The sequence below is a fragment of the Lissotriton helveticus genome, chromosome 7, assembly GCF_964261635.1.
Source record: "Lissotriton helveticus chromosome 7, aLisHel1.1, whole genome shotgun sequence".
Classification (NCBI taxonomy): domain Eukaryota; kingdom Metazoa; phylum Chordata; class Amphibia; order Caudata; family Salamandridae; genus Lissotriton; species Lissotriton helveticus.
The window spans coordinates 279,006,147-279,029,869 of NC_136068.1; the positions used below are offsets into that span (position 1 = coordinate 279,006,147).

The following is a 23,723-nucleotide window of genomic DNA, read 5'->3' on the forward strand; positions in this document are numbered from 1 at the left end:
ATAAATAAAATGTTGCGTGCGCTGCATTGCATTTGGCAATGCTGCGCACGCATCGAAATTCATTTTATTTATTCATTTGTTTACTTACCTCCGTTGGGCCGTATTCCATAGTTTACTACCCCCACCCTGCTACAGCCCCGCCCAACGGCCCGCACCACTCACACCACCGTCCGCTACTGTTCCTACACATAACCAATCCTCCTATGCACACAGACACCCTTGTACTCTGGTGCAAGGGTGCCTGCGTTGGTGCTAAGTTGTTAAACTTCGCCCCATCGCAGGGGGAAACGCAAGGCTGCACCACATTCTTGTGAAGATGGTGCAGCTTTGCACTTTCAAAATGGCAGAGCGTGTCGTTAAACCCAGGAGGCTAACGACACGCAACACCTCTTCTATTGTACATATATTCCCATAGCATGGCCATTCATATCTGTTGTTGACATAATAATTTCCAGGACTCTAAAGCCACAAATAGATGTGTATGGGTTAAGGAACTTCTCCCCCATGATAGTCTTAGTAAAACCCGTTTTTAATTTCAGGCCCTGTTCATTAGTTAATTCTTAAAGTTCTAAAATTGAGATGCAACTATCAAATGCGTCTAGGCAACCATTTTCATGTACTTGTATAGGTACACTTATTTGATTAACATTGCATTATTTTGTTCGTAAGAAACATTAACATAGGAAACATCAAAGCAGGTTATCACATATTTTAATGCAAGTTGTGAGAAGATAGATTAACAGATGGTTACAGATTCCGCTGTTGTTGTTCAATAGTCTTGTGGGTGGCTCACAGGCGTGGGGCTTTTTCAAGGTGCTTCAAGAAGGGAGTTTCTTATGGCAAGAATGCAAAAGTCACATGGTAAAAATAGTCTTAGGAACATATGTCTGGAAGAATATATTACTTTTAAATCATGGGTCCATGTTCACATGTTTGGTTTTATGTCACTGTTATTACATGGTGCAGGAGCCTTAGTGCCTGCAGGTGATGTAATGCCATGAATCAGAAGGTCCAGGGAGGTACCAGAGCTGAGAATGCACCCTGTCTGTTTTATTCCCAGTTTCAAAGTCGTCTACTGAACTTGACTTGAAATTGTTTAAGATAAGAAAAGAGGAGATAGAGAAGAGGCATTAAGACCTGCAATGCAAGATACCATCATATTACAAACTACCTTTTGTTCAACTGGAAATTTTATCTTCAACTACCACAACTTCCGCAAACGTTTTTACATTGCAAAACTTGTTACAAGAGAAGTTGACTGCAAGCTGCTTATTGCCCATGGCAATGGGGCTGAAGTCAAACGAAGTTTTTAAAGTCTCCTTTGGCTTTATTGAGATTACTCTGAAATGATAAAAGAAAGTAACAGTTAATGCACGCAATTTGCCCGATGGAATGGGCACTGCAGAAGAGAAGCTCACTGAAAACCCATCAAGGAAAGCATTCATATTACACTTGTAACACTAAGAGTCTGATTACGACTTTGGCGATCGTCCCGCAGAGTGCCACTCCAGCAGTCAGCGGGAGGTCCACCAAATCTGTAGTGAGACCGCCCTCCGGATTACGACTGGAATCCAGGTCAGGCGGACGGTGCTGCAGCGGTGCCTTTCTAAGGCTCAAAGGAGAGATAAGAAAGGCTCCACCGTGGGACTGCTGCAGCACGTTCCTGCGCGGGAGAAAATGCACCATTTAATGCATTCCTTCCCATGCTGGAACTGGGGAGGGTGCAAAAATACAGGGGGCACATCATGTGCCCCCCTGCATGCACCCCCAGGCACAGAGGTGACTGGGAGCTCTGTAAGGGCCCCCTGTGTAGCCTCACTGCAACCCTTTCCATGGCTGGCTCACCGCTGTAGAAAGGATGTGTGTGAGGAAACTTATAATATACTCGGAGGTACCCCAGCAGCATCTCCAGCATATTGCTGCCTCTGAGAGCTGTGCCACTGCTGCAGGGTCACAGAACCCCGGCAGTTGCAGCAGTCCTGTGGCGGTCTGACAGCCACGCTCTGAATACGGCGGTTGGTGCCGCAGTGTTGCGGTGCTTGGACCGCAATCATGGGTTTTGCTGTCCCATGGACTGCCAAATTCATATTCAGGCCCTTAGTGTTCTCATATTTTCGATTTCCTCGTGCTTCCATTTTATCCATGTCCATTTCCTGAGTGCACTATTACTTTTTGCATAGCATGACAAAAGTACACCAGCTTCGCAAAGGGTACTCAGTTATACTATGTGTGGCCATTGTTCTGTTTGTAACACACACCAGCTATTGAGATCACAAAGAAGGAAACTGTGAATGCAATTTTTTGTCTAAGCCATGGCATGTGGTAAGTTCAACCAGTCTCCCCTTGTCAATGCCACTGCAGCTTGACCGGGTTCTTCTGTAGTGTAGTTCCTATTATCCCAATAGGCTCTGCGCATTGGAATAATACCTTCAATAGTATAGGCCTAGACCAGACGTTAACTAGGTCTACTACTGTCGATATTAGACTTAAAGTTTTGGGTTTTGCCAGCTAGCTCAGAGTTCACTAGAAACTTTCTCGAATAGGCAAGGAGGAGTTGAACCTCCCTGGATAGACAAGAAGGGATTTAGTTTCTGACAACCATAGAACATGACAACTTTGCTCTCCCCTAATCAAGAGTGTATCTCTAGAGTCGTGTGAAAACAAAAGACGACTTATTTTACTCAGTCAGTACGTGCATTCTTAGTCTCACCAGATTGTAGAGAAAAGGAAGAGACGGGCGTGTTCAATAAAAGATGTTATTTATTGATCAGTCTTTTTTCTCATACAAGAGAAATGGATCGATATTATTGCAATACTTATGGTTAAGTAAAGTGCATACAATAAAAGCAGAAGTATAAAATAATACTGTAAAAACATTGATATGGTTTCTAAGCCATATGAAGGTTTAAAATGAATACATACACATTTACATTTGACTAATCGTACTCAACTGGTGTTTCTAACTACGCCTACCCCGTGTACCTGACCTAAGCCTAATACGTGGGCGGGAATAGAAAGTTACAGTTTAAGTTAAGTTTGTTTTGCCAAGTGACTGACTAAAGAATTCTCTGCAAGGGGTTATTCAGTTCTGTACCTGGAATCTAGGATGAATGAGGGATGGTATCTCTCGTCTCTGGTCTCGATATTCCAGGCTGCCTGCGAGGGCTACCCGGAAGCGCCGGAGCTGGATTTCTCGGCAGGAGAAAGCAGCGTCTCGTTTTCAGCGCGTCAGGAAGGCGGGGCTGCGCCAGCGGGGTCTGCTCTGCTCTGGGCTTCGGCAAGTCTGGCTGCTCCGATCTCGTCACCACCGCGTGTGTTTGCATAGGGCAATATCGGTAATATTTATACCTTTAAGGTGCCGAGATTGACGTAAGGATGGACATAGATACGTCAATAAGGATGTCATACGACCTGGTCGTTAGCACATTCTTTTGCTGAAGTTCTCGGTGAAATCAAAACAATGGCCGCAGGGTTTTTCCCAGGTCTGTCATAGGTTTGATTTGTTTTGAGAACTCCGTATGCCTTATCAGGGGCTGGAGGAATATCGCTTGTCTAATTAGATGGCAAGCGCTATGACCTAATCAGATAACACGTTCCTGTGCCGTAGTGTGGCTTTATCAGATAACGGTTCCTGCATCATGGGGGTTTTCTGCCTCATGGGATGGCTGCTAGTTAACTTGTTAACCAGAATAGGGTCAGGAATAGGGGGATCGATACAGAACCTATAGGAATACATCACACCCACTCCACGCTAACTATGGACATATTTACGAATCTATGCATAGTAAAACATACTGTAGAGTATCGTGTATACCTTACCACCCCAAAATACATAAATGCATTTTGAAATTATCAAATATACGGAAAAAACAGTCACATGTAATATATGCACTCAAGCTGTAGAATAACGCTAAAGTAATCACGCATATCTATACATTATCACTAATTTGTATACGAGAATTCACACATGAAATGGCTCTTAATACAGAAAAAAGGTTCGAGACCATTCCATCACAGAATAAAATAATTATGAACATACCAGCGGGCAGCTAATGTCTACAAAGTATCTAAAAATATAAAGTTTAGTTCTCTAAGAATAGTTCTTACTTTAAGCAGAAAATAAGTGTCCCGAAAACTTCGTAAAAATATTTTGGGGCTGCTGAAAAAAAATTGCTGTCCGTGAACTGGAGGGAAAATTGTTCATGGTTTTTTGCTATTCTAGTTGAAGGCCAAATTCAGGGAACGCCGTGTGCGAGCTTGCTCAAAAGTCTCTATTTCTGCTCTGGTGAGAACATCATATCATTTAGACTGTCGAAAAAGCTGTCAACAGCTTCCTGGGAGAGTTCCACCAACTCGGAAAAAGATGTAACCATGCATTCGTGCGCATGATTGTTTCCATTGACGTTTTGATTAGTATTGCTGACAGAAGGTCGTACCTGATCAATGCTGCTTTCATCTTGAACTTCACTACCCCTTAATCGTAGTGGTGAAGCTTCCACGAATGCCGTCATCAGGATTGGTAGCCGTTGAGGGCAGCACAAAGCATGAGCCTTTATTGGACTCAACAATGTTTCTGCATCCATTGGCGCATCTGATTGTAGAGTCAGACAGGTGTCTAACACGCATTCTTCTCCGCATAGCAAGCACCTTAATACAGGTAAAACACATCGATGCCACATTGGTCGAAATGAAAGAAACCAAGTCATGTTCAGGTCTCTAAGCCGGGATAGTCCCAGGATTTTTGATATCCGGTCCCGGTATCCAATGGCTAGGATTGTTTCTTCCCTTGTCGCAGGTGTTTTGTCTGTGACATGGTTTGCCATAACGAAATATAAGGACTAGGAATAGGATTCCTGCAATTAGTCCTAAAATGAGGGGAAGTCCGCCTAAAATCGAATGGACGAAATCTGGAAAAATACCCAGTATGGCTTTGAATGGTGTTAATGCCATCGAAAATACTGTCTTAAATACTTTTGAGACTCCTCTGGTATCAGAAATATTTAAGATTTCATTCAGGATTCCTGCGAAATGTATGGGGGAATTAGTTGATAATAAGGAGTGAATCTCTGCAGTCGTCCTTGCGACTAGGAGATCATACGTTTCTTTTGATGACGTGAGTCTGGTCGGCGTCTGAAGAAGCACTGTTTTCATTCTGCTTAAAGTATCTATTCGAATAGAAGTAATTTTCAAGTTGGGCCATGCCCTTGCCTCCCTGTCTGGAAGGGAGCTGGGGAACAATAAGCGTCCACAGCACTTGACCTTCGCAGTCGTAGTTACGAGATAAGGAGTCCCGGGCATAAGACTACAGCATCTGCGATCTACAATTAGAATGTAACTCCCATTATAGAGTCTTTGAAAGAATGGTTGTATCTCTGTTGCAGGTGCGCCTAGCTGGTGACATGAAAGGTTATTTGAGTTCCCTTCACAGGCTCCATGCAAACTAATTCCATTACACAGAAGTGTACCGCTCAGTGACATTGCACAATTATTGCCACTAAGAAACACTTTCTGTCCTTTATTACTGACACATGCATGTGAATAGGGCAAGTTCCATGTTGTTTTAATGTACCCCTTTCCCAATTTTTCGTACATGCCAGCCTGTATATATTTTTGGCAGTATTGAAACCTGAAGGTTGATATTGGAATATTAATTATCCCATGTATTATCCATTCACTGACAGGTCGTTCTGACATTGTCACTGGTAATCTCTCGAGTTTCTCAATGCTCAGAATTGTATAATCAGCACCCTTTTGTGCCATACTGATTTGTTTATCAGTAAGGTTAAAGATATTGAATAGTGACGTTGTGTTGATTAAACGCCAAGGCACATAGCCTGAACGCAGATTTTGTAACGTCCAGCCAAGCTGTACAATAGAACGCAATTGAGACTGACCGTGTTGTAACAACAGTAAGTCTTGCGATAATATGTCGATTGCTGAAGACACAATGCTGTCCAAAGAAAAAATTCTGGACAGAGTCATTAACCCATTGTCCACTACAGAAAGTGATTTTTCCAAATTAATACGGTCAATTTCCCGTATTCTTTCTGCTGTCTCAATTTGAGTCACCTTCCAGGCCTCGTTGTATGCTGCATATACAGAGGCTGCTATGAAACGTTTCTGACGCTGTTTGCGCGGTCCCATAATGAAATCACGCAAGTCAGCACCATCAGTAAGTAAAGTTAGGTGTTGCTTAATTTCTGCCAGTGTGGAAGTCTGTAGCCACTGAAGGCATAATTTGCCCACACTGTAGGTGGTTATTATTCCTGGGTGTTGTCTTTGTGAATATCTAGGGCCTGGCCTGGTCATTTGGAACCCCTGTGTTTTGTTCAGGAATCTGTTTTGACAGTTATTAGTATCTGTGGGCCAGATCAACCACTGTTTCCAATCAGGATGTGTTCTGTTTTGGTTTAATACATAATTTACGTCTATCTCTTCATCTGTGGAGCTATTGCTGTTCATTGTTGGTTTTGGAATAGACGGTTTATTTAAGTCTTTGATTTTGGCTAAGCCAAGACAGGTAGTTTGTTGAACAGTGTCATTTAAAAATATAATTTGTTCTGGGATCATGCAGGCTCTAAACAAAGATTCTATACCCTGTACTTGCCATTCTTTTGTACCCCAAACACTTTTTACTTCAACATTTTTGTCCCAATAATCAAAACCAAAAGTATTCATTTGTTCAAAGAATGAGTCTGAATATATCAATTTCGTGTTTGTTATCATGGTCTTTGTCCCTGTCTTATTTGACAATTTGAAATAAAATGTTTCGGCATTACTTGTGTTAAAACCTGAAAAGTATGAATATTTGTCATAAACGGTTCTTGAGCTTCCTTTTGGAGGGGTTGCACAATGTTCCCATTGATTATAATTTAAAACATTTCTAGGTTGTGCAGATCTATGTAGAAAATGGTTACCATAGTGGTTATAACAGTACATACTATCATAATTTGTCGAACCCTGCAAATAATCATGTTTGGTAAATTTAGCAGACATCACTAAGTCAGACATCATATTATTTATACTTTCAAAGTCCCAATCATCAGCAAATGAGCTCGGTTTTACAAAGTCACTCAACGAGATCTTAATTTGGTGTGGATATTTCAGGATTTCAACCGGCCCATAAATTTCGTAGTCAGTTTTGTCCCATGCTACCCCACCCGGTATAGGATTGGCTGTGAAGTTGACTGAAGAAAGTTCTCTTTTCTCGACGTGTGAAGATGTGTGTGGTTTGAGGATCAAGTTGATTTTCTGACTTGCTGTGTCCATTTTAGCATATTTTCCCTCAATGAAGCGTCCCAAAGTTGGTACCATGATGAGCCAAAGTATGAGGATAAATGCACCAAAACCCACCCAAAATTCAATCCATGGAGAAATTAGATATGTTTCTTTCAGTTGTTTCAAAAGTAATTTAACTTTATCTTTAAAGGTTTTTGTTGATGGCTGTGTTTTTGATTCAGTGAAGCCTTCAGAGGAATCATCGAAGTTTATGAAGTAGCCGGATGCAGTTCTGTCAATTGTTCCAATTGCTTCAGGATTACTGTTTCTTGCATAGTCGTTTGTTACTTCATTATAGATTGGTTTGTCTCTGCTAAATGTTTTTATTTGGGTTTTCAGAGGTCTAAGTTCCATTGCATTGTTGCATAGTCCTTGTTGTAGTTCTGTAGGCGTTTCGAATGTGATTAGCCTCTTAGATTGAACCTCTGTGTTAGAAGCAAATCTTGGTGTTCTACTACTTCTCGGGAGTCCACTTGGCCTACTATTTGTTATCGGCCACATGTTGTGGTTTTTACCAGGTCGATGGATACAACTCGGTTCTCCTTTTTACCAGCAAGCGGCGGTAGTACAACTGATCTTGTCCCGTTGACAGACAAGACAGGAACTGCTTTTCTGTAAGAAGGCCCAAATTCCTTCTTTACCGCGATCTTTTCTCTGACTAGATCCCCGACTTTTGGAATCCAGACAGGTCTTGCTGGGACAGGTGGTGGTTCTTCAGTGGTTGTTGGCTGCTGTTTCAACTTTATGTTGCTCAGGTCTTTTCTTGTTTCGTTTAAGTCCTGCAAAACAGCCAAACGATCTTTGATATCAAAGCTTTTTTCCTTCACCACTGAAGTCTGACTGTCGAGGTCTAAGACTAACATCCTAGTTCCAAATAATAATTTGTACGGACTGAATCCCTTCAGAGAATTTCTTGGCAAGTTATTTAGACTACGTTGGACACTTATTAGATGTTTGACCCACCCAGCTCCCGAACCTAATATCCTTTCTGTTATAGATAGCTGTATGCCTTGGTTTTTTCTTTACACCATCCCGTATCCCTCAGGAAGGAAGTGAGAAGAGTCCCGCTGTGCTATGCTCACTTGGCCATTTTTTCCCCTCAGACTGGAGGGCCAGATTGAAAACAATGGTCAAACGTAGCATGCTCTTAGCGTATATGCCATTTAGACTCGCAAATCTTTGTATAACAGTCCAGACGTCAGCCGAGTGCTGATGATCTACATTATAAGTGGAAACTAGCCTGTATATGTTAATCGGACGCTTTGCTTTTTACTGTTGATTTTTTCTGGAGTGAAACGACACGGTATTACACCGTTTCTCTCACCACTGCGATTTCTGTTACAGTTTGGGCAGTTCTTTACAAAAATGGTATGATGCAGGCTCATGCCTGGCCACCAGTACCTTGATTGTAATTCTTCCAGAGAATCTTTTAGTTTGAGGTGTCTGAGACCCTCGCCCATATGTGCGTCTGCTATTAACAAGTTTCTCCTGTCCATGTTTGGAATCACTCTATCCCCCACTCCAGGGATTCGAGCAAAAGGGACGGAGTTTGCATTGATTATGTATGTATAATTGAGTGGATAGTTGATCGGTAGCGCTGAGCAGTCGCCTTTTGATGACGTTTTCACCGCCAGCACTGTTTCACCGTCAATATACTTCACTGTACGCTTTTTTCGAGCTACGGAAGCCGATTTAGTTGCTACCGCTGTGGCTGTCTCAGCCAATAGTCCTTGTTGTAGTTCTGTAGGCGTTTCGAATGTGATTAGCCTCTTAGATTGAACCTCTGTGTTAGTAGCAAATCTTGGTGTTCTACTACTTCTCGGGAGTCCACTTGGCCTACTATTTGTTATCGGCCACATGTTGTGGTTTTACCAGGTCGATGGATACAACTCGGTTCTCCTTTTTACCAGCAAGCGGCGGTAGTACAACTGATCTTGTCCCGTTGACAGACAAGACAGGAACTGCTTTTCTGTAAGAAGGCCCAAATTCCTTCTTTACCGCGATCTTTTCTCTGACTAGATCCCCGACTTTTGGAATCCAGACAGGTCTTGCTGGGACAGGTGGTGGTTCTTCAGTGGTTGTTGGCTGCTGTTTCAACTTTATGTTGCTCAGGTCTTTTCTTGTTTCGTTTAAGTCCTGCAAAACAGCCAAACGATCTTTGATATCAAAGCTTTTTTCCTTCACCACTGAAGTCTGACTGTCGAGGTCTAAGACTAACATCCTAGTTCCAAATAATAATTCGTACGGACTGAATCCCTTCAGAGAATTTCTTGGCAAGTTATTTAGACTACGTTGGACACTTATTAGATGTTTGACCCACCCAGCTCTCGAACCTAATATCCTTTCTGTTATAGATAGCTGTATGCCTTGGTTTTTTCTTTACACCATCCCGTATCCCTCAGGAAGGAAGTGAGAAGAGTCCCGCTGTGCTATGCTCACTTGGCCATTTTTTCCCCTCAGGCTGGAGGGCCAGATTGAAAACAATGGTCAAACGTAGCATGCTCTTAGCGTATATGCCATTTAGACTCGCAAATCTTTGTATAACAGTCCAGACGTCAGCCGAGTGCTGATGATCTACATTATAAGTGGAAACTAGCCTGTATATGTTAATCGGACGCTTTGCTTTTTACTGTTGATTTTTTCTGGAGTGAAACGACACGGTATTACACCGTTTCTCTCACCACTGCGATTTCTGTTACAGTTTGGGCAGTTCTTTACAAAAATGGTATGATGCAGACTCATGCCTGGCCACCAGTACCTTGATTGTAATTCTTCCAGAGAATCTTTTAGTTTGAGGTGTCTGAGACCCTCACCCATATGTGCGTCTGCTATTAACAAGTTTCTCCTGTCCATGTTTGGAATCACTCTATCCCCCACTCCAGGGATTCGAGCAAAAGGGACGGAGTTTGCATCGATTATGTATGTATAATTGAGTAGATAATTGATCGGTAGCGCTGAGCAGTCGCCTTTTGATGACGTTTTCACCGCCAGCACTGTTTCACCGTCAATATACTTCACTGTACGCTTTTTTCGAGCTACGGAAGCCGATTTAGTTGCTACCGCTGTGGCTGTCTCAGCCAATGAATTCCCTGCAACGTGAACGCCATCACGCTGATGACTCAGTGAGTGTGTCACGTGAGTCTTTGGTAGTTCTTTTTGTAAAAGAGCTATTTGTTCCCAAAGCAGTTTTTGCTTTATTGTTGCACCTGTGTCATCTTTGTAACCGTTTTGAATCCATGTCTGCAAATCGCTGTTATATGATTTGACGCAGTAATATGAATCGGACACTATAAGTGTCGGGAATTCGCGATCCGCATTATCTAGCGCCATTTTCAATGCTATTATTTCAGTCTGTTGTTCTGAATTAGTTTCTACTGAGTGTGTTTTTGTTAATAGAGGTCTTAGTTTACCTCCGCGCCACACTTCTTTTGTAATCTCACATGTTGGGTTGTATGCTTGTTCTCCCCAAACGGAGGGTTGAGCATGTCCGTCTGTATAGATTACACAAGCGTATTGTCGTAAGGGCAGAATGTCGATAGGCAGAGGGAATGTTCTTTCATATTCTAGATTTTTCAATTCCTTTAGTTCTGGATCAAAGTAGTAGTATACTTTGTCCGTTGTAATTGAATTCACCCATTGTATCCATTCCGGATTCAATGTTGTTGTTGGTAAATTACAAGGTGTTGTTAATGCCTCAAAGGCTGATTCTGCTGTTCTGACTGTGATATGTCTACCGTCCGCTTGATCTTTTTCTCTAGCTATTGCGGTTTGAACTGCATGAACAATGTTTTCTTTAATGCTGAATTTCTTTTCAGCTTCTGTGTACAAGTGTGATTTGAATGCAATTGGTACCTTTTCTCCCTCATTAGAGGTCAGGTATGTGAATCCGCATCTTCCTGGGATGACTCGAATCACAAGATTGCGTGTGTTATCACGTGTTTCTAATTTTGTTTTAATTAACATGTCTGTTTGTAAGGATCTCAAAATTTCTGTGTGTATTTGAGTCCAATTGGTTCTTTTAAAATCTGGTTTTATTAGATCATAAAGGGGTTTGACCCTTTCTGCGTAATTTGCAATGTATGTTCTTCCGAAATTTAGGAAGCCTAGAATTGACTGTAGGTTTTTTAGTGTTCTAGGTGCTTGGAGTACGGCACATTTCTCTAGGAAATTGTCAGCCAGGCTTTTGCCTTCACTTGATAATTCGTATCCTAAGAACAGGACTGTTAGATGGGCAATTCTGGATTTTTTAAAGTTGAATTTGTAACCCTCTGCTGCGAACCCAAGTATTATGGTGTTCACTCTCTTCAAGTGAGTATCCAAGTCATCATCTGTTAAGTATATGTCGTCGACATAAGATAATGCTTCGTCATCATATGTTTGTAGTAATTCTGTTACTCTCGCTGAGAATACCCCTGGGCTATTCTTGTACCCCTGGGCTAACCGACAGAATTGTTTTTGAGTGCCATTTATTGAGAATGCAGACAAATATCTGCTCTCTGGTGCTATGTTTTGACAAAAGAATCCATTAGAGATGTCTAATGTTGTTTTGTATTTTTTGCGCACTATGTTATTCATTAGTGCAGCACTATGCGAGTTTTGCACTGCAAAAGTTTTGCAACATGAGTTAAGGTGTCGGTAATCCAAAACTAGACGATATGAATTGTCTGGTTTGGAGACCGGAAACAAAGGGTTGTTCATTTGTGAGGTGCAAGTTTCAATCACCCCCTCGTATTCTAGTTGATCTAGGATTTCTTTTACCTGTTTTTTAGCTTCTTGCTTAATTGGGTACTGTCTTTGTGCAGTAGGTTGTGATTTTAACTGGATTTGTGAGGAGGAGAGTCCTCATCCCATCCTACATGATTTTTATATAAAGCAGGAGCTTGAGCTACTGCCCACTTTCTGGCAAGTGTGTATTTTTTATGAATTGGGATATGATTTGAGAAGGCAGGCATAATTATTTCTTCGCCATGAGGGCACTCCCTGACAAACTCTGGTGGCCAGTCTTTTTCAGCTAGAAGGATGTCATAGCCCTTGGAGAGATTATCCCAAAATAGTCCCCTTATTTTTCTAGTCTTATCCCCTTCTATACGTAAAGTTATTTCATATATTTTGTGAGGTTTGCTAACTCTGGTGTCTGCAGTTTCCACTTGAAGATATTCATTCGTGTCCACTGTCTCCAGAAGATTCATAAGGACTTTGCGAGCTATGCTCACTTCTGCTGCGCTGTCTAGCATTGTCTGAGCCCATTCTCCGTTTTTCAGTTGTGTCCTCAGTATTCTCGGCATTGTTAACTACCTTGATACTGGCTACCTTCTTTTTTGGAAATTGTAATTTCTTTTTTAGATGAGCAGGTTCCTTGTCTTTGGACTTGGCGTGCTCTTCTCTTTGTTCTGATCGTCCTCTTCTTTCCGATTTCTGCGAGGAAGTCTGAAAAGATTGAGAGGGACGTGTATCAATGTCTTGATATCTATCAGGCTTCTTTATATTATCCCTATTTCTAAGGTTATATCTTTTCCCAGAGGGGTCACTTTGGGGTGACCTGTGTCTTTGGTTCGGAGATTTTTCTCTCCGCCTAGGAGACCTTCCTCTGGACTGGAATTTCTTTTCTTTAGGATTGGATTGTTTGTTTCCATCCCAGCTCTTTTTTTGTGATGTTGAATTATTATTAAAAAATATTTTTTCGGGACTTTCAATCAGTTGTGGTTTTACTGGTATTCCACCTAAACTATCTCTACCTAGTTCCTCATATGATTTTTCTATAATTCTGGCAATTTCAGCTGGTTGGTCTGCTATATCTGTCTCCTTTAACCTCTGGCGGATCGCCACATTTGCTGCTTCTCCCTTTATGTTGGCTAATAATATAGCCGAGACCTGCTTGAAGTCTTTTAGTAATTTCATACCAAGAGTTAAAGCGGGTTCTGGACCGTATTCGTCTTGAATTTGTTTTAGCACATCTGGTATTACCGAAATGGATGGAACACCGTGCGTTTTTGTGTAGATGGAAGCAAAGACTGTACCCCAAGTGTCACAGTCCTCCACGTGTGGTGCGATTCCCATTGGAAGACAGATAGTCAGAATCCTGTGTTTTTCTAACGGGGTGGTGTCTGGAAACACCGCCTCTATTTGGGTGATTTTTTGTGCTAACCAGAATGCTATTTGTTCCCGTTTAGCTGGTACCTTACCTAGGCAGGATTGTATGTTCTGTGGTGTAATTTTATTTGTGTTCCCCTGGTGAGGGGTCAGCTGTGGAATTTTAATTGCTGGTAGAATTGTTGAAGTCCGCATTACATATTGGACTAATTGTCTATGTAATTTTATTAATTGTTTTAGTTGTATTAAAAGGTTTGCTGCAGACATCCCATCGAAGTCTGGATGTGGTGTGTATCCGGCTAGAACCGGCCACGTTGCTCCTGGTCTACCTAATGGACCGAGCCTGGTGATGTGATTATTATGTTTTAGGGCGCCATTAAATAAGAGCAGATGCTCTTGAAATTTAAGTGGTACTTCCACCTCCTCGAAAGGAGTGTACTCATTAGGAGGGTCCTCTGTTTTGTAATAGTGGAAGTACTTTGTTACAGCATTTGCTGCTGGAAAATGTATCCATGAATAATATACCTCTGTCTGCCGATATTCGTGTGCCTCAATCACAAATATGACTGTGCCACCTCTAGGTGTCAGTCCATTTTCTATAAGTTTTAAAGTTATAGATTTCCTCTTGATGACCGGGATGAGTATTATATCCGGGTCTGTGTCTAGCAGTGCATTATCAGCTGCTGCGAGTTCAGTTGCTATCCTAACTGTCTCTCTTTCTTCATCACTGTCTACCATTTTACCGACAGGAAGGTTATTTAGTTTGTTTGCAGATCAGGTTTCTTATGGAAACAAAGATTAGATGCACAATATTTTGGAACAGTGTATCCTTCAACATTGACTAAACCAAGGACCATACATAGGAGTTTCCTCCTGCGAGGTCTGGCGGATATTACCTTTTACCCACTCCAGACGTCTTTGGAGTATTATGGGAAAAAAGGGGTCTGAGTGAAAAAGCACGACTGAGTTACTCTAAATGTCTTACGTTAGTTTTATCGCCCTTCCAAACGCGTTGGGCGCCATGTAGTGTAGTTCCTATTATCCCAATAGGCTCTGCGCATTGGAATAATACCTTCATTAGTATAGGCCTAGACCAGACGTTAACTAGGTCTACTACTGTCGATATTAGACTTAAAGTTTTGGGTTTTGCCAGCTAGCTCAGAGTTCACTAGAAACTTTCTCGAATAGGCAAGGAGGAGTTGAACCTCCCTGGATAGACAAGAAGGGATTTAGTTTCTGACAACCATAGAACATGACAACTTTGCTCTCCCCTAATCAAGAGTGTATCTCTAGAGTCGTGTGAAAACAAAAGACGACTTATTTTACTCAGTCAGTACGTGCATTCTTAGTCTCACCAGATTGTAGAGAAAAGGAAGAGACGGGCGTGTTCAATAAAAGATGTTATTTATTGATCAGTCTTTTTTCTCATACAAGAGAAATGGATCGATATTATTGCAATACTTATGGTTAAGTAAAGTGCATACAATAAAAGCAGAAGTATAAAATAATACTGTAAAAACATTGATATGGTTTCTAAGCCATATGAAGGTTTAAAATGAATAAAATGAATACATACACATTTACATTTGACTAATCGTACTCAACTGGTGTTTCTAACTACGCCTACCCCGTGTACCTGACCTAAGCCTGATACGTGGGCGGGAATAGAAAGTTACAGTTTAAGTTAAGTTTGTTTTGCCAAGTGACTGACTAAAGAATTCTCTGCAAGGGGTTATTCAGTTCTGTACCTGGAATCTAGGATGAATGAGGGATGGTATCTCTCGTCTCTGGTCTCGATATTCCAGGCTGCCTGCGAGGGCTACCCGGAAGCGCCGGAGCTGGATTTCTCGGCAGGAGAAAGCAGCGTCTCGTTTTCAGCGCGTCAGGAAGGCGGGGCTGCGCCAGCGGGGTCTGCTCTGCTCTGGGCTTCGGCAAGTCTGGCTGCTCCGATCTCGTCACCACCGCGTGTGTTTGCATAGGGCAATATCGGTAATATTTATACCTTTAAGGTGCCGAGATTGACGTAAGGATGGACATAGCTACGTCAATAAGGATGTCATACGACCTGGTCGTTAGCACATTCTTTTGCTGAAGTTCTCGGTGAAATCAAAACAATGGCCGCAGGGTTTTTCCCAGGTCTGTCATAGGTTTGATTTGTTTTGAGAACTCCGTATGCCTTATCAGGGGCTGGAGGAATATCGCTTGTCTAATTAGATGGCAAGCGTTATGACCTAATCAGATAACACGTTCCTGTGCCGTAGTGTGGCTTTATCAGATAACGGTTCCTGCATCGTGGGGGTTTTCTGCCTCATGGGATGGCTGCTAGTTAACTTGTTAACCAGAATAGGGTCAGGAATAGGGGGATCGATACAGAACCTATAGGAATACATCACACTTCCATGCTTAGGAGTTGTGAAATAGTGTTGCAGAAATGCAGTGTTTGCTTACTATAGGAGTTACTGGGTGAAGGTGATGGGAAGCAATCTTGTATGTGTATGTATGTGTGTGTCAACTTGCATAATGTATATATATATGTGTGTGTGTGTGTGTGTGTGTGTGTGTGTGTGTGTACTTTTGTCAGTCTCTGTGAGTCTTTCTCTGCAATGTGTGTCTGAGCATGGGTGTATATCCAAGTAAATGGGTCTGTGTGTGCGTTTCTGGTATATCTTTGAGTTCATATTTCTGCTTTTTTGTGTTTAGAGGCCTGAGTTTGAGAGTGCTTAGGGATTTGGTGAATATCCTATGCCTCTGAAGTCCACTTATAGCATCTGGAGGCCATTCCTGGCTTCCTCAGACTTGGCAGGACAGCCTCTCATATGCCGTGCATCTCTTCCGTAGAGTGCATGGAATATGTTGAGTACTCTAGGAATAAAGTGGTATCTGTGTATGTAATGGTCAAATATTATGACAATTTCTGGTATCTGGTCGATATGGCAAGAGGTACACAGACATAATATCGACTCCAAAATATCGTTTGGACAGAATATCGAGTTTTAAATATCGTTTGGAGAAAATATCGACAGGACAGAATATCGACAGCCAAAATATCGTTTTTAAGGTAAGTGAAGTAATATCGACTGTAAATAATATCGAAAGTAAAAAATATTGTTTTTTATATAATATGTAATTATTTATAGTGTTTTTATGTTATAATATGTGTGAAAAGTGTCATTTTATGTTATAATTATTTATAATTAATGATTTTTTTTAAATTATTGTGGCATTTTATTCTGTAGCGGGTTGTGGGTTTATAGGGGAATAGGGTGGGAAGTAATTTAATTATAATTAATTGAATATGTAAATTAATTAATTGGTAGTAATAATTAATTAATTGGTAATTAAATAATACATTAATTAATTGGTAATTAAATAATATATGGTATTGGTAATTAAATAATATATTTTAATTGGTAATTAAATAATATATGTTAATTATTTAAAATTTAATTGGTAATTAATTTAATTTAATTTATTAATTGCTAATTATGTAAATTAAAATAATGTATTTCCTGTAGCGGGTTGTGGGTTTATAGGGGAATAGGGTGGGAAGTAATTTAATTATTATTTATTAAATATGTAAATGTATTAATTGGTAGTAATATTTAATTAATTGGTAATTAAATAATATTTGTTAATTAATTAAAATGTAATTGGTAATTATTTTAATTTAATTGATTAATTGCTAATTATGTTAAATGAAAGGGGTATTTTTAGGGTTCAGGGTCAGTTTTTAGTTTTTGGGTAAAGGGGTATTTTTAGGGTTCAGGGTTAGTTTTTAGTTTTTGGGTAAAGGGGTATTTTTAGGGTTGAGGGTCAGTTTTTAGTTTATGGGTAAAGGGGTATTTTTAGGGTTCAGGGTCAGTTTTTAGTTTTTGGGTAAAGGGGTATTTTTAGGGTTCAGGGTCAGTTTTTGGGTAAAGGGGTATTTTTAGGGTTGAGGGTCAGTTTTTAGTTTTTGGGTAAAGGGGTATTTTTAGGGTTCAGGGTCAGTTTGTAGTTTTTGGGTAAAGGGGTATTTTTAGGGTTCAGGGTTAGTTTTTGGGTAAAGGGGTATTTTTAGGGTTCAGGGTCAGTTTTTAGTTTTTGGGTAAAGGGGTATTTTTAGGGTTCAGGGTCAGTTTTTAGTTTTTGGGTAAAGGGGTATTTTTAGGGTTGAGGGTCAGTTTTTAGTTTTTGGGTAAAGGGGTATTTTTAGGGTTCAGGGTCAGTTTTGGGTTTTTGGGTAAAGGGTTTTTTTAGGGTTCAGGGTCAGTTTTGGGGTACAGGGGTACAGTGTAAAAATAAAGTAAAATTAAATTTACATTATTTTAATTTAATGAAATGAAATTAAATTAAATTATATTTAAATAATTTTAAATAATTTAATTTAAAAAGAATTATTATATACTTACCAATACTTACGTTGTAATGGTAGTGCGTTGTAAAAGTTCCGTTGTAACGTCATATATCCACTGTTGCACTCTTTGCAGTGGGAATAGTAATTTTTACTCTTTTGTATTTGTACGTTAATAATATTGGCTATTATTTAATTAAATTTTGTTACTATATATATATATATTTTAAGAAATATGATTAAAAAAATATTATTTTTTTACTTTCATTAATTATTTAATTATTAAAAGTTAATTTAGGTATTGTTAATTATATTTTAGTAATTAATTTTTTATATTAATGTAATTAAACATTGTTTTTATTAAAGTCGATATTTTTTACAACTATATTTTTGTAAACGATATTTTGTACTCGATATTTTTGTACTTACCTGTTTGTACATACAAACTCGATATTTTGGTTGTAGATATTTTTTCCTCGATATTTTGGGTAGTCGATATTTTGGTAGTCGATATTATTTCAGTGATCCATGGCAAGAATCTTGTGAACATTCCTACAATCTAATGACCATTCTTGACATATTGTGAACATCCCTAGGGTTTATTGGGGCCTTCTCTAAGACATATGGACTTCACTGGAACACAGTGGCAATATCTGGAACATTGTGGACATCTCAGGGAGAGACAAGATAATGTGGGGCAATGCGCTGACATGTGGGGATGAAGCTGTTCCTTGCATTTGATGGTGTTACTTGGGTAAATGTTTATGTATGTGAGTCAGCTGGAGGTGAGAGTTCTTGATTAAAATATAATAGAGGCTTTGGGGGCAGACGACATGGGAGGTCGTATCTTGGGAGCTTTTGGGCGTGGTGCAAAGCAGTGACTCCAAGCAGATTGGGCTATAGCTAGTAGGGTGGGTGATGAGGCTCTATATATGTTTTTGCTTCCATCCACCATTTTATGAGTTATCAACATGATGGCTGGTATTGTGTAGGCAGGGTTACACTTAATTCTGCCCGGCCATCCCCCTGTTTTGTGTAGGAAGGGTGTAAACTCTGGGGCAAGCGCAGTTGAATCTGGTGCATAGTGGGATAGCTGGTAGGTTGTCACTATTGGACAGGTGCTAGACAGTGATTTGAGTAAAGCTCAAATGGTTTTAATGTGTTTTATTGTTTTTGGGGTGGGTGATCTAGTTTGAAAGAGGGTGTGGGGGGTAAATGTGTACTTACAGAAAGCAGGGAGTTAAGAAGTTACAGTTTAAGTACAAAGACATTTAGTTAGTTTATGATGTAGAAGACAGCAGTGAGATATAGTTGAGTTGATGAAGTGTGGGGAGACATTTACGGGTGGGTGTAGGACAAACAATAGTTGTTATTTATGTATAGTGGGGCAAATAGTTTTGTAAAGCAATTGGCCTAAGTAATGTTATGTTTATATTGTGCGCCTAATCCAATAAAGCAGCCTTTTCTACACACAGATAGCAGTGTTCTGTGCTGTACACTCTCACCCAATACTAAATTTGCAGCCAGACATATTTTATGCACCAGAAACGCCATGAATGAGACTGTTTTATAGTCAGAAAAGGTGAATGTTTATGGAAATTAGATTTTTACTAATAATGAAAAGTTACATTTTGGTACAAACAATGTTTTTATCATTAGCGAACAACATATTTGATTACATATTAGAGTCCATTTCAAGAAAATAGTTGTAGAAAAAAGATTTACAAAAAATAAAACTCTAGTAATTAACAAATGAATTAAAGTGTTTCGAAAAAATTGCAGATAGAATGAAGAAAAAAGTAGTTTTTACTCAAATTGAAAAGCTGATCTTTACATGCAAAACAATGTATTTTTCACAAAGAAATACATGCTGATGTTTAGCTAGAATTATAGTTTCTTTCCCAAACAAACCCTAAAAGTTGTATTTTAAAGCAAAGGCAATGAGATTTAAAACAACAGTACAGTAAATGTTATTAGTTTTCAAAAGGAACATGTAACATGATAGCATAAGACCACCACACCTCTCACATTATTGTTGCATACATCTACATTACCGGACTGCCCTCCCATATACAGTCACAGAAACAATCTACATTTGTAATAAGATTTGGATCACAGATCCTCCTGCTCTCCCACTTTTTCACTCTACCAATCCCTTCCATTTACTCTATACATTTTGGAATTTTGATGGGCAACCCTTGGCCTCATACACCAGTTGTTCTTGTATGGCACACCAGTCCAGTCTCCTCTTCCGTACCCAGGAATGCTTTGTCTGCTCTTGTGCTCCCAGTACCCTCCAAAATCCCCAACCCTAGCACTTTGGGTGTGAGTGGAACTTCCCACACAAGACCTCACCCAGTTGGCTCGCTACCCTCGCCCAGTACCTTAAAATGACAAAGCAAAACCAGGTAATTTGATACAAGTATGCAGATTCTTCCAGACAACAAGCTCATCTTGTGGATGGTAGACAGCCTGCTCGGTATAGCTTAGTGGGGGTCAGTTATGCGCAATGTAGGTAGTAGAACTGGATGTGTCTCAGCCGGGCTGAGGTTGAGAATATTCGGGGGCCATAAGGGCTTAGCTCCAATCTACATCATCCATGGGTTCCAGCCAACCCTCCCATCATGTTCTCAAATGGTCTAGGGTGGCAGGGGCATAATAATACGCATTTTGTAAATCTGGATATACACCCTTTACGCACCTCCCCAATGAGCAGTTTTGCTTCCAGGGGGAGTTGCTTCACTAGGGATGTGTGTCACGAGGGCATGTCGGAGTTGGAGGTATTTATAGAATTGTATGTTGCAGAGGGAGTGTGTGTTCTTTAACTCCTGGAATGTGCAGATTTGACCCCTTTCCATAAGTCACCTACCTGAGTAATACAGATAAGGTCCCACTTTTGGAACCCCTTCAAAATGGCTACCTCCCTCAACCATGTGCCCTGCCACAGAGGTGTTTTCAGTGTGACTCTGGCTTCCCAACGAATATGATGAAGCATGAATTGCCATGCCAGAATGAGTGACCTGGTGATGCTCCGCATGGTGTGGGTCACCGGTGTACTGTACAACATCCCTTGGATCTGTGGGAATCCCAGGTCATTATTCACCAGTAGACACATGGCTAGGTAGTAGAGGAAGAGATTGTTCATTCCCAGCCCACCATCATATGGTGCTTTTTGATAGTGGACCAGAGCCACTCTCAATCATGAATTGCCCCAGAGTAAAGCAGTCGCCGTTTTATCTAGAGAATTGAACCATTGCTTCGAGATGCGGAGTGGAATATTCTGCAATACATAAAGAAAACATGGGACTATCATCATCTTATACAATGCAATGTTCCCCATCGGGTTTAGCGGGAGTGATAGCCAATTCTGAAGATCATCTCTGATCTTTGTAAGTAGTGGGGTAAGATGAAGGGGCCAGGTGAGTTCTGGGTGCAGTGCCACCCAAATCCCCAGATAGCAAAAACTGAGCTGCGGGATAGGTATGTTCATTTGTAAATCCACAGATTCTCGGGAGGGATTGAGGGGATGAATTCAGACTTGTTTGGGTTAAGTCTCAGACTATAAGCCTCCCCAAAGAGCCTCAGGATTTGCAGGCATCGGGCCTGAGCGGGCCAGGTAGGTTATGTAAAGGAGCACATCATCAGCATAGAGGGCTATGCGTTCCACATGAGACTTTTTCCATCACCAATCTCAAAATTGATCATCACTTCTGATGAGATGAGCTAGGGGCTCTATAGCGAGGGCAAAGAGCACAGGGAAGAGTGGGCAACCCTGCCTCGTCCTCCTACCGATGCAGAATTCACCTGACAGGACTCCGTTAACCAATACACATGGATTGGAGTAGAGCACCTTTACTAGTCCTCTTAAATAGGGACTAAGTCTTGCGTGGATTAACAAGGCCTCCAGATAGCTCCAATCCAAAGTATCGTAGGCCTTTTCAAAGTTGACCAGCAGTAGGGCCACATATGGGGATGGGAGATGACAGTGGGCCAGCGCCATGCAAGCGACACAGGCAATGCCTCGTGCTTCTGTGGGGCCTGAATCAATACTGGTCAGGATGTATGCGGGTCGCGACTACTCCTATAAGATTAATGGCAATGACTGTGGCAAATAGTTTGACTTCCAAGTATCAGTTGGAAAGAGGGTCTGATTTGGGGATGACTACAATTGTTGCCACATCTCTATTTCTATTGCTTCAGGGTAAAGCGCCTTAAGATGGGGCACTAGAACCTCTCTAGATATCAAATAATATTCTGCTGGGTATCCGTCCAGTCCTGGGGTCTTAACCGTGGCTAAGGCCATCAAGGCCACATTTATCTCGCCCTAAGAGAGCGACTGGTCAAGCGATTAACTCTCCTCCCCAGACAGCCGAGAGAGTGGCACGTCTCTCAAGAAGGAGACGCCAGTATCTGCCATTCTATTCGGCTGCCTGGAGTAAAGTGGGCATAATAATCTGCAAATAGCTGTGCAATCGCCCCCGAGATATGCTGGGTATTGCAATCAGAGTCTAATATTTTCAGGAATTATGCAGTTGAGTAGGGGGCGGGACGCGAGCGCATAATTAAGTTTGACAGGCTTGTCGCCCCAGCTGTACACCTGGGCATTGGAGGACCTCCACCATTGCCTGGCTGCATTAAGGGAGACATCAAAAATGTCCTCCCGTACTAGGTCCAACTGGTGAAGTGTTGCACCACTGCTGCCTCACCAGTTGAACAGCATGGGCCTCCAGACGGGAGAGGAGTTTGTCTCTGGATTGATAAGTACGTTTAACATACCCCATGGTGAAGCCTTTGATCATCGCCTTGCTTGCAGCCCATAATGTGCCCGGGTGAGAGAACGAGTCCTTGCTGGTTTGGAAGTACCTATCTAGTTCCAACCCAATCACCTTTTTGCATTATTTTTGCTGCAGAAGCTAGGTGTTGAACTACCACATGTCTTCACAGACACCCACAGATCCACCAAGATCTAGGAGCAGGGGCATGTGGTCCGAAATTCCCCGGACAAGTACATGCATGCCTGCACCCGAGCGACAGTCAGGAGCGCACATAAACAGATAGTCAATGCAGGCACTTGTGCGATGGGCAGCCGAGGTGTGCGTAAATTGTCGAAGACAGGAATTCCAAACTGGACAGACATCACATAAGCCCAACTGTGTGACCCAGTCCCTGAGTGTCTTGGTGTTCAAGCTCCTATGTGAGGTGGGGGCCCGGAGGTGTCCCACTCTGGGTTCATGACTACGTTAAAATCTCCTGCGAGCACCATCAGTCCCTTGTAGAAGACGTTATGGTTACTAAATTTATTAAAGATACAAATGTGTATTTTCAAAGCATAATACACTTTTGTTACTCACAAAATGTGCAGCCAGACGTATTGTTTAAACTAGAAACGTTAAGGACACATGTAGTATAATATCAGAAAATGACAAGATGAATACTTATGGAAATTAGTTTTCACTATTAATAAAAAGTTAAATTCGAATACAAATATTTGATTGTTGGTGAATAATTTGAGGGGAAAAACATTATTTTCTACAAATGAAACACTGTTACTTGACAATAGAATGTAGGTATTTCCAGGAAATTACAGGTAGCAGAATAAAAAAAAGTTGTTTTTCCTAAAATTGAACAATGTGTTTTCCACAACAAATACAGCTGGTGTGTTGGCAAGATTGCATTTTAGTTTACCAAAAAAACACAAACTGCAATTTTAAAGCAAAGTTAAAGTTACTCAAAACAGTTGCAAATTAAGGGTCCGATTAGGATGGCGGATGGATGCATGACCGCTGGGCTGGAGGCAGCGGAAAATGCACCTCATCGTCCGCCAGCTGCAGGCCTTCCGTCCTCCATATTAGGAAGGGGAATGGCCACATTTACCGTCTGCCACGTAAAAACGTGAACCGCCGCGGGAACACACCAGACACCATGGCGGACGGAGCCAATCCAGGCTCACTGCTGTGTGGAAAGACGTCCCGACTGTCCGCAATATTATGATGTCACAAACAAACAAGAACACCGCAGCGGA

At 41.1% G+C, this 23,723-nt stretch overlaps 1 protein-coding gene across 1 annotated transcript in view; it reads right to left on the reverse strand.

The window, feature by feature from the left end:
- Positions 1–769: 769 nt before the first annotated feature.
- LOC144766733 (protein-glutamine gamma-glutamyltransferase E-like) overlaps positions 770–23,723 on the reverse strand; it is a 238,670-nt gene continuing 215,716 nt past the window's right edge. Inside the window, exon 12 of the mRNA XM_078650485.1 lies at positions 770–1,341. Within this exon, the coding sequence (XP_078506611.1) occupies positions 1,179–1,341 (163 nt within the window). The 3' untranslated portion in view covers positions 770–1,178. The remainder of the gene's footprint in view (positions 1,342–23,723) is intronic.